The sequence below is a fragment of the Melozone crissalis genome, unplaced genomic scaffold (assembly GCF_028551555.1).
Source record: "Melozone crissalis strain CALT ecotype California unplaced genomic scaffold, PUWL_Pcris_2 ptg000023l_1, whole genome shotgun sequence".
Lineage (NCBI taxonomy): Eukaryota > Metazoa > Chordata > Aves > Passeriformes > Passerellidae > Melozone > Melozone crissalis.
Genome location: NW_026535801.1, coordinates 17,685,234 through 17,696,783, shown reverse-complemented (window position 1 = coordinate 17,696,783; position 11,550 = coordinate 17,685,234). Strand labels below are relative to the sequence as shown.

At 45.4% G+C, this 11,550-nt stretch overlaps 1 protein-coding gene across 1 annotated transcript in view; it reads left to right on the top strand.

Annotated features, from left to right (window-relative positions):
- The first annotated feature begins 2,738 nt into the window (after nucleotides 1-2,738).
- Nucleotides 2,739-11,550, top strand: part of ITPRID2 (ITPR interacting domain containing 2) — a 40,158-nt gene continuing 31,346 nt past the window's right edge. Inside the window, exons 1-5 of the mRNA XM_054277907.1 lie at nucleotides 2,739-2,789; nucleotides 3,060-3,344; nucleotides 3,441-3,492; nucleotides 8,445-8,494; nucleotides 9,335-9,391. Of these exons, the coding sequence (XP_054133882.1) occupies nucleotides 3,119-3,344; nucleotides 3,441-3,492; nucleotides 8,445-8,494; nucleotides 9,335-9,391 (385 nt within the window). The 5' untranslated portion in view covers nucleotides 2,739-2,789; nucleotides 3,060-3,118. The remainder of the gene's footprint in view (nucleotides 2,790-3,059; nucleotides 3,345-3,440; nucleotides 3,493-8,444; nucleotides 8,495-9,334; nucleotides 9,392-11,550) is intronic.

The window sequence follows — 11,550 nt, the reverse complement described above, 5'->3', positions numbered from 1 at the left end:
CCTGATGTACACAACTAGCAGGGACACAATGTGCTTAAAAGCATGGGGAAGCCTAGCCCAACTGTGGCAGGAAAATGCTCCTTACAGTGCACTCAGACATGGGAACAAGTGCCCATGGGAACTGGTGGAAGCACCTAATTTGTATCTTTGAGTTATGTAGGACTGTATTTTTTCACACAATACTGCATCTGAAAGAATTCTCTGCAGGCAAAAATTGCACAAAGTCCATTCAAAGGTTTTTGTTCTTTTAAGAAAAAAGTGACTTAGTGGTATTTCTCAGCTAAATTGTATTTCTCTGTGTGTGTATTTACACACATATTTATATACTCAGGGCCCAGATGAAAAATGTGAGAAATGTGAAAAATGTGTGTATCTGTATGCTTTTTACTTGGTAGTACTTAGTAGTACTGCTAATGGTTCTGTGGTTTTAAATCTTCCTTTAGAAATTTACAACATAATGTAAAGTTCAATTTATCCCTGATTTAATTAATGCCTACACAATGTTTTATTTGAATAGTTTCAAAATAATTTAGGAGAAAAAAAAAGTTGGTCTAATTTAAGTGACCAGATGACACGATTTTTTCCCCAATTTGTGCTTTGAAGTACAATTACCAAATTACATTCTGATGCAAGAGAAACTTTTATTACAGAACAAACTGACTTTTTGATGACAAGTATTAAAAGAAATAACAAGCCACATATTTTCCTTGAAAAATGTTCTGCTTAATATAGGATTTGATTGTGCAATCCTTACTCATATAGAGACAAAAGGGATTTTCCTGGTATGGGATGAAGGTGCAAGACAGAGCCCAGTGCTGTACTGGCAGGACTTCACTGCAAAAAGCTATTGGCTGCTATTTACATTTCTGACATTCTCTGAGTAAGTGTTGTCACAACAGACAAGCAATTATAGACAATAATGTCAGTAATTTGTGGATTAGGAACTCCTTAAGGATGTATTGGCACGGTCAGACAGTAGCTGCTTTTAGCTTGCAACTGTTCACCCTTGGCTGTGCCAGTGAAGCTGAAACTTTCAAGAAGAAATTGTGCTCCCTTTTAGGCAGCAAACAATGGCAGGGGTTAAACTTTTCTAGGCCCTCCCTGCCACTCCTACAGCTCTCATGCAGGCAGCTCAACCTCAAAGGGCTGCTTTTTAATAGGTACATATATTTATGCATACACATAAAATGGAAATATACGCCATTATGTTGAAGAAATACTGTGCTATGCACTTGCAACAAAGCCAGAAAAAATCAGATTTTAAGATACCAGTACTATAAATGCGCCTGTAGGAGCCTCAGCTGAAGTCCAAGCCCCAGCACAGTGGTGGAGGGTGCAGGACCTGAGCTGACCCTTTGACTCACCACTTGGGACACCCGTGGTTCAGGACACGTTCCATATTAGTTTATGCAAATCGTGCACTGTGTGACACATGCCCTGCTGAGAAAATTATTTGATTATTTTGAGGATCAACGAGAAAGATTCAAATGTAGTTTGCTCTTTTTTTAAGAAATTCAAAAATACCATCTCAAAACATACACAGAAATGATATGTACTTTCAGGGTCAAATTAAATACAAATACACTTTGTTTGTCCTTTGTGAGACTGCTCTTCTGGTTTTATTTCAAGACAAACCATTCAGAAAATTAGAGTGTATTTAGGAAATTGACTTGTGGTGAGGGGAAATTTACTAAGGCTGTATATGCATAAAGTAGTGGGTCGGCTAGAGGGATTTAGGAAAAGCAAGAAATTTCTTGAAAGATTTTAACTATAAAATTAGATAATGAAAGAATATTGATTTGGTACCATTAATTTTTTTCTTCCAAAGGCAGATTTGTCTTTAAACATGAAGTACGTCATATGCCTGGCTGTCAACACCAGTTTTACAACTCCAGAAAACATGTGTTAATTTTGCTGCTTGTGCTTACTAATTCAGCATCTTTTCATGAAAATGTTGTAAAAGACCTTTTTCAAAAGCTTATTTCTCTCAGGCTCCATGGGTGCAGGTGAGCTCTCTAGGCATGCAGGGCTCCTCTGGCAGTGTCTGGGATGTGAAGTCTGACCCCACACAGGACGGGAGTGCCCTGCTCCCCAGCCAGGGTGGGCACCAGCTGCCCCATTGTGCCCTCAGTGACTGACCCAGCCAGGGTGGGCACCAGCAGTGAAAAGTAGCCTTTTGTCGACACCTCCTTCCCCTATATGAGGACTCGTTTGTCTTTTGCTGGGTTTGATCAGTTGATTCTGGTGGCCTAAGTACATCCTGAAGGAGATGATAAAGCTAAGATTTTTAAGAGGCCAGTTTTGGTGCTCCTGGTGTCCCCGCAGCCTCCAGCCTGTGCCCGAGCAGACACTGATCTAATTTCACACTCCTGGAAGCGAGGCCGAAGGCTGTGTGTACCCAGCACACATGCTGTATCTTTCCTTGTGCCTACTCTCCCCTCCCCACTCCCGCTCCCCCAGATAAAAGCCTGCAAAGTCCCTCTTCGCTGCTCTGCATGGTTTTTAGTTTGGAAACGTTCTTTCCGGGCCCAGGCCACGGGCGGCCCTTCCGAGCCAGCCCAGGCCCGAGGGGCCGCGCTGCCCGACCCCGCATCCCTGCCCCGCATCTCTGCCCGTGACGGCGGCCCGGCCCCGGCAGGAGGCCCCGCTCTGCCGCCGGCCCCGCCGCCGTCACGTGGCCGCCGAGTTTTCTCATCCCGCAGCGGTATGAGGAAGTCAGAGCCGCCGCCGCCGCCGCCCGCAGCCCGGGCGGGCGCAGCCTCCTCCGTCGCCTCGTCGCGGCGCGACATGTGAGTACCGAGGGCAGCCGGGCCGCCCGAGCTGTGCCCTCCCCAGCTCTGCCCGCCCGCTGCCCCCGGACGCCGGCGGGCCGGGGCGGACACCTGCGGGGCCGGGAGCAGCCGGGGGGCGGCGGTGGCCGGGGCTGGGGCGGGCCGGGGCAGCGTGTGAGCGCCGGGAGGGGCGGCCGCCTCCCGGGGGCTGCTCGGGCGGCGGCCCCGCGCCCCCCGGACGGGCGGACGGACAGCCGGACGGACGGCACATCTCCGCTCTCCCGGCAGGCTGGCTCTGTCCGGCACTCGCCTCCCGGCGTGAAGCCCCCGCCGGCGCCGCCGCCCCGATGGAGCAGCCCCCGCCGGCGGAGGAGTGGCAAGGGGCGACCCAGAAGAGGAAGGCCTGGGCCAAGAGCCGCGACTCCTGGCAGGCGTCGGAAGCGGAGGATTTCGCGGCAGCGGCGCTGGCCCGCGGCGAGGAGGAGGAGGAGGAGGAAGAAGAAGAAGAGGAGGAAGAGGAGGAGGAGGAGGAGGATCCCGGCGGCGGCGAGCTGCCGCTGGCCGCTGGAGCAGGTCAGTGCTGGGGCAGCAGCCCGAGGGCCACTGGGACCCCGCGGGGCGGCCTCGCTGTTGCTGACTGTCGGCTTCTCTCTCCCGCTCTGCCCTAAGGCTGCCACAGCGTTCCCAACGAGAAGATCGCGATATGGCTGAAGGACTGCAGGTGGGTGCTCCCGCCGGCGGGTCGCTGCGGCAGCGCAGGCAGGGAGGCAGGGAGGCGGGCACGGCCGCGCCGCGGAGCGGGCACCGACGCTGGCACCGCCACTCCTCCGGCCGGGTGCGCCGGGAGCCCGCGTGGCCACAGGGGAGCTGGCGCTCGGCGCCGCTCCTCTCCTCTCCTTGGCGTCTCATTAATGCTTCCAGCCGCCGGGGGAGGAACGCAGCAGAGCGTCAGGAAGGCAGCGTTACTTTGGAAGCTGCAGTGGTTCTCACCGAGAGGCTCCTGTTTAAAGCTTCCACTGTTTCCTTGCTGGTTTTTGGTGCAGGTTTCAAGAAACGGTGCTTCCGCGGCATGGCCTCTGTGCTTACGGGCCTTCAGGAGGGATGCCACAGTTTAGACTAACTAGATTTATCTGTCTCTCTTAATGTCTTCTATCCTTAACTTAAGGCATGGTATATGTATTCTGCATTTCTATTACTGTTGCAAAATAATCTTTGGTGTTTAGAACAGGTATTGATGGAATTACTTTTTCTTCATCCTCAGTCACATAAAAGCACAAATGCTACATCAGTAGCATCTGCTTTTGTCCTTTTTCTCTATTCAGTCCTTGGAGGCAGAGTTGATGGGGAGAAGCTAACAATTAACTTTCCAGTAGCTGACAATGACATTTCAAGACCTCTGCTATTTGATATTTCTGGTTTCTTTCTCCTTTTAAGAGCAGCTACATGAAGGCAAGAATTTACCACTGAGATTAGTTGTGCCTTTGTGATCTTTTGATCCAGTAAGCAACTGACTGATCTTACTCTGTAACTGAAGTGTGGGTTGTTTTACAGCTACAGGATCCTCCATATAGTTTTCCTCAGATCTTTACAGGCTGTGCCTTGGATAGGGTGTTGGCAGCTACAGGCTTGAAACCATACTAATCCCTGAAATATAATGTTCAGATCTGACCTACCATTCTTCCAAAATGCTAGAATTGGAGATTTTTCTGACTTTACCTCAGATCTGGTGTCCTGCTGGTCTACTAAAAGGTTTTCTTAAAATCAGTATTACGAATTCAGTGCTTTATTGGAAGTATTTTTTGAGTGGGGAGGGCAAAAAATGTAAGGACTGGAGGGGAAAGAGGCCATTGGGGGTGATATTCTTCCTCATGCTGCACTGCCACTATATCTAAATTGCAGGATTTCTGTCTAGAACCTTCCTTGGCCCTGTAGTCCTTAACATTTCCATACAGAATTTAAGGAATAGCACAAAGCTAAACTGACAACATGAACATCTAGTAAATGGCCTAAAATCTTGAGTACTAACACAAAGCTTGCAGTTTCATACCCATGCTTTGGTAACTATCTGTTGTTAAAACTGGCACCACACATTTCTGTGGAATGTGTTTGCGTCTCTGGCTGTTGATTCCCAAAATAAGGGAATCTTGTTTTACAAATAACAAATGAAGCCCAAGTTAACTTCTTTTTTTGCTAATACAGAAACACAAATTTAGGTAATTCTTGTTTGTGAAACCTGTTGCTCTCCTTGCACAGTAGCCTTTTAAAGTACAGTTGTTTACTATTGTAAGTATTTTCAGAGGACTCTTGTGTTCTGCTCAGAAGGACTTTTAAAGCCAGATTTCCTACACAATGCTATTCAGGCAGGAGTTAGCCTCTGCTCTGTGGCGTGCAGGGTGCCAGCACCTGTGGTTCATGGCTGGAAGATGCAATCCCAGCTGCCTGTGAAGGGCTGCACAGTTCCTTGTGTTTTAACTGCAGAATTGTTTAATTTTTTGTGCCTAATGTACATGCAAGCAATTGCTAGCATGTGCAGTAAAGTGATAATTCAATTTGCAGTGTTATAAGTGATTTATAGATAAGTGATGTATAGAAACCTAGATGACAGTGTACATAGGAAAAGAGCACAGCGTTAACAGAGGACAACAGAATAGCCCTGCAGATACTACAGTGTTTTGTTTAAAAATAACGATTGTGAAATTTACAATTCGTAAGTTGTTTTCCCTGAAATTTCTTGCTTGTTTAATAACACTGGTTTTGCTGTCAAGCTTTGGTTGCTAAAAAGTGTGAGCATACACAAACGGAGCTGCTGTTTCTGGTTCATGGCGCGACCTTATTCTTAAAAGTTAGCTCCATACAAGTTACCATGTAGCTATTACTACGAATGAAGATTAAGTAGCTGCATGCAATATTTTTTCTGTTACATGTTTTCTAAAAGTAGTCCTTCACATTTTCTGAGTTTCTGTGCGTGTTTGTGAAATCAGAAGAAAACTGGCACTTCTAAAATCTCATTTTCTGGTTTGAGTTGGCAGCAGCACAAAAAACCTTAATATCAACCCACTGCATAAATAGATCTTCTTATAAGTTTTATTCCTTTGTTTGTTTCTAAAGGCATCAATAGTGTTCTAATATGGATAAAAAGAATTACTAGCTGTCCTTTGATACTTATGTTAGTGGTTTGGGGCTTTTATTACTTGGCATCTCTGTTTCACATCTGCTTTACAGGAGATGAGGGTTCCTAATTTCCCATGTTATTTACGTTGATAGATCCCCTTTTTGTTGTTTTGGGATTTTTGTAAAGAAATAACTAGCAGCAAACCCCAAAAGCAAAAAAGCAAGCATTTATCATACTGTGATTAGAATTATGGAGGCATAAAAAATGTCAGATGTTACTCAAAGTCTCTGATTCATTTACATTTTGGGAATCACATGCCTTTGAAAAAGGCCTCTTTTTCTCTCTCCGCAGTACTTTGAAAAGGCACCTTGAAGTAATAAGAAAGCTCATAAAAGTTAAAACACAAGTGTTGGTATTATACTGATAGATGAAAAGAAATTTTTGTCAACTATTATGATGACGTATGTATTATTTTGATTGAATATATTTAAACTCTGCCAGTAATACAGGGGATGTGGGAGGTATCTAGGAGCCATCTCCTGTAGATATGCAGGAAGTGAGTTCTTGAAATGCCTCAGAAAGAAGAGATTTTTTGCTTCAAGTTTAAAATAAACATGGCTTCTGCCCAGATAAGGTTTTAAAAGCTGTGATTTAAACACTTCCACAGCACAGTGCAAAACCCTTGTCTTGTTCTGAGAGACCACCTGACCACAACTGGGAGCTGAACAAAGTTCAGATGGGATGAGAGGAAGCCTTGAGGCTGTGTGAGGCAGGCAGACCCCATCCTGAGGGCACAGCAAGGGGAAGGGTCCCGCGGCCCTGACATTCCCAGGTGCACAGGGCTGCTCTGAGACAGAGACATGGTGGTGGAAAACAGCCTGGTGCAGACAGGCAGAGCAATCGTGCTGTTTTCCGAAAGGATTTTTGTGTGGTACTTCTCCATTGTTTAAACTCATGTTTTGCCTAGTTCTTAAGAGCAAGTGTTTCAAAGGCAGGGGCAGCTGTGTGCAGCTGTGCAGGTAGGGCAGCAAGGGGTGGTTGAAAGGATGCTTTTCTGGTAGCTGCTAATGTGCTGTAGTGGTGACAGATTTCATTTCAAAAGGAAAATGCCAGCTTTGATGGATGCTTTTACTGCTCTCTGCCAGCCACTGCATGCAGCACTGACCTTGGCTGTCAGAGTCAATGCCAGCAAGTTTCTACATTGAAAACATAGAGGCATGGGAGTCACCAGGGAAGGAGGGGGAGAAGATTGGGAGTGCACCCAGCAGGGCCAGGGAGTAAACATCCAGCATAGTTATTACCTCAGAACATAAGGCTTCTTGTAGCTTGACAGGTTTAGACAATATAGCCTAAGTTTTTTCAGACTCTGACTGGACAGACATCCAGAAATGCAGGAGATCTGAGCCTCAGCAGAGTGTGTCCTGTCACCTGGAATGTGCTTATGCACTGGATGCTCTGGCTGTTTGCCTTGGAGTCCCACCACGGTGGGGCTTTGCTTTGCTTTGCTTTGCTTTGCAGAAGGCGTGTTGAAGTGAGCTTGCCCTGTATCAGCAGGCTGCATCTGGAGAGAGTGAGCTCTTTTCAGAGGGGAAAGAAAAATAAAGTTGTGAAGTGTAAGGTCGGTTAGAAAGCAGATGCAAACTTTCCTTCCTTAATTTGGCTATGGCACCAAAATAAATACTGTATCAGAGCACTGTTTACTTTCAGGTCTTCGGGCAGGTTTATGTGTTTGTCTAATTAAAAATCCAAATGAAACATACATAATGTAGGTGGATAAATAATCTGCTTTTCCCTTCTTTATGAGTATTGTATTTCTGAATTTGTTTTGAGCATTTAAAGTTAATGCTGTGCTACTTAGAAGTGACAAGGCTTTGGTTAAACATGACAGAGAGACAAGATGTGGAAACATCTAGCCAGTGTCAACAAATACAGTGTGAACCCAGAGTGGGATTGGACCTGTCACTTGTGAGGCTTCTGCTGCTCCTTTGAGGCACCATGAGGTTCGGCAGATCCCCTGCCCTTCAGGCAGCAGCTATGAGAGGGATCATCCAAAAAAGAACTAGTGTGAACAGCCTGTAAGGCATCAGAACTGGCAAGTGACAGCTAACATAGCTGTCAAGATTTTTTATCTTGATTCTTCCTGATCATCAAATACAGCTTTTCACCCCTCTCTCCAAAAAGTTTTAAATGTGTAGAAAAATGGCAACAGTTTTTGCTGCTTAAATGAGATTGAATTAATCCATTCAAAAATTCATGCTTGTTTTTTCTGGGTGTTTTGCTGAGAAGCCCATGATTTTCCTCATCAGGGGCTGCTGCTCCTGAAGGTGTTTGAGCTTTGCAGTTATGCAGTTATTATTTTTTGTTGTTTTTCTCTGCAAGGTGTATTTATTTAGAGGGCTGGGGGTTGTTTAGGAAGTTATTGCCAGTCGTCAGATGTTTGTGCTTTCTGGGGGCGGAGGGAGGGAGGGACAACTGCTGTTATCACAAGCTTGTTACATGCTGTAAGGAAGGACATGAAGCAGCAAGTTTTTAAGCTGTGTTAATCTCTTCTGTGGTTTCAGAACGCCTCTGGGAGCCTCCCTGGATGAGCAAAGCAATCCTCTGTTGAAGGGTAAGGAAGGGCTTTACCTACTGAAATCTCTTTTGCTGGAAACTGTTTTCAAGGACATTCATGTGAGACTTGGTGTCTTTAGTAGCAAACCAAAGCCAGGTCAGTATTGCAGAGTTATTCTCACAGCAGAGCAATTGTGCCTGAGGAACTGGAGAAGGGGGAAAAGAACCTGAATAAGTCTTTCTGGAGATCTTAGTAAGCTCTAAAAAAACTCCCAGATGTGCAAAACAGGGAGGTGATTTTGTCTCCAAACTGGAGAGCATTAAGCAGTCTCTGCCTCTAATAACTGTGGTTGCCACACCTGAAAATTTTACTATCCGAGCAGGTCTGAATACTAAAGTTCAAAGTACAGTGGGAATGGGCAGGTAGTGACAGTGAAGAAGAATTACTTGTTGTGCCTGGAGTCTTCACTTCAGCTCCTAATCTGGTACAAGAAGGTGAGAGGGGAATGCCCCAGCTGGACTCAGACTCTGGATTCTCCTGGTAAGATGTCTGGAGAACAGATAATGCAGCAGCCAAAGGCACAGATGGGCTGAGTGGTACCTCCAGGTTCCCACTTGAAGTTAATTTGCTCACACATTGAGTTGAAAGTGTTTCTGAGTGCAAAACCAAAGCAGTGTCATAGTTGTTTCCTTTCAAAATCATTTTGCTATGTTCTGAAATGTGACTTCTTGCTTCTTAATGCATTTTAACTGCATGAGTAATGCAGGGTTTGTAAATAAAGTCGAGTTATTTCTTGTATCAAATGAAGTGTCTTGCTAATATCTTTAGATAAGCAGCTGGAAGGAAAACATTGGAGCATTGTAGTTGTTGAAGTGCTAACTTCATGTATGTTTTCAGGCATGCTGGTGAGAAATGGAGGAAGTTTTGAAGATGACTTATCCCTGGGAGCCGAAGGTGGGTGCGGCAGATTATGACTCTTTTTCTAGCAAAGAAAATTATACTCAGTCATCTGATTTTTATTTTGAAGGACAGCATTGGCTAGAAAAGCAGGATGAAGCACACAAAAAATGCAGGAAGATTCACTTTTTGAAGTTATTTAGACTATTGCTAGAATTAAACACTCTGAGTCTCTGACCCAAAGGCCAGAGGCAGTCCTGAATCTGCTTCTGCCCTCTCATTTTAATACCCACTATGACAGGACAGCCTGGAGCACTTACCAAGGCTGTGAGAAAATGATTTCTCCTACTTGCTCTTCTTGTCCATGGGTTACTCTTGGCAGCCATGCATGCCCCACTTGCACTGAATCCCTTGGGAGTGGCTGTGCAAGCTTCTGAAAGGAGGAGTGAAATTCTGTCAGCCACGAGGCAAACTCATTAAGAGCCAAGCGCTTTTAAAAGTGAAAAGCACCAAAGCTGAGTAAGTATTTTGGATCAACCACAATATACGCTCTTCTGTTGCTAGCTGCTTGCCTTTTCTTTCTCTTCCCTTTTTTAAGGGGAAGGAGATGTGGCTGTTCCCCATGGACTTCGTAAAAAAGTCTTCTAGCCTTGATGTTGATCATAGATCAGAGGTATCCATAAACCAGCTAGCAAAAGCACTGTGGATGCTGTTCTAACAGAAGCATCTTGTAAAATAGCAAAAAAAAAATTCTCACAAACCATGTCCTGGGGTTATCTGTCAGACAGAGGATATAAGACATTATCTGCTTTCAGTGTTTAGAAACAAAAAGGGAAAATTCCCAGTTTAGCTTTTAATGTTTTTGAATTACAGCTTTTGCTAAGTGCCAGAACTGATGCAGTAGAAAGCCCTTTTCTTCCATGTTAGTCTTGCCAGTAGTGTCAGAGTAGTGGGACAAGGCCTGGAGGAAGGAAATATCTTTAATTTTTAAAGATTTAAGACTTCTAAGGGAAAAAAGTTTATCTGGTAATGATTTTGATCTGATAATGATGGAAAAGTAGTAAATGAGTCTCCTATTGCAGCAGATTAAATAGGATTACATTTTCCTGTTGACAATCTTTTCGACTTTTTAGATTGCCTGCAGCACAAAGATTTCATAGAAAAAGTTTCTGTGTAATGATAATCCAAGGGTCTGAGCCTATGACCAAGAAGACAAGAATCAATGGATTTTAATACATGTCACTTTTTTCTTTTCAGTTTTTCTCCCTATAATTTCTAAGGACTGCTGGTTTTTGTGGGTCTTTAGCATGATTTAGCTTGTTCAGATGAAAGGATCCCAGTACTAGAACTGCTGGTTGATTTTTCTGGCTAATAATGTGGATGTTTCTGCTGGGCTTTGCTTCCCATCCAAGAACAAGGGGACAACAGAGGTGCCTGGAGCAGGGCTGCATGCCCTGCCAGACAGACAGTCCCTTTGAGGCTGGGATGAATGGCCTGCCCTTGTGCAGCCACGACTGCCTGAGTCCAGATGCAAGGCAGAGCGCTGTGTGAATGGTACAGAGGGCATTGGGCAGGACCTGTAACCCCAGCCCGCTGCTGAGCTGGTAAAACCATGGTTCAGCTGTTCAACTTAGTCACTGGATAATCCTTACAGATAGGCTTACCTTCCTATTATAGGCAAGAATATTGAAAAGAGGAGATGTGGGATCTGTGTTTTGCATACATTTCTTTGTGATGTCTCCAAAACAAAGAGAGAGGCTGAGAGGTTTCCATGTTTTACTAATGGTTGCTGACTTTACCCTGCTGGCACAGCTGGTCGAGATGCAGAGTTTTCCTGGCAGTGTGTGACATCACTCTTTTCATAGCTGATTCTGAGGGCTGCTGTGACAGACACGTGCTCCTTGCCTGTCTCCTGGGGCAAGTTGTTAGTGCTGAGTTGCCTCTTTGAGGAACCCATAATTTAAGTCCGAAGTTCAGTTCTGAAAGAATAATGCTGCCTGGAACATTCCCATATGATCCAGCTGTAGAAAGTGCTGACTTCCCTGTCAGCCTGGTGACCAGGTGTTTGGTACCTGGGAGACAGCCTCTCTCCTGAGGTTATCAACTCTGAGCCCTATCAACTATCCCTCCTGCCCCTATCAATGTCTGCTGGCCCCATCAGCACTGGGGGCTTCACTGAGCTGTGGTCCAGCTCAGACAGCCAGGGCCCTGCCCCA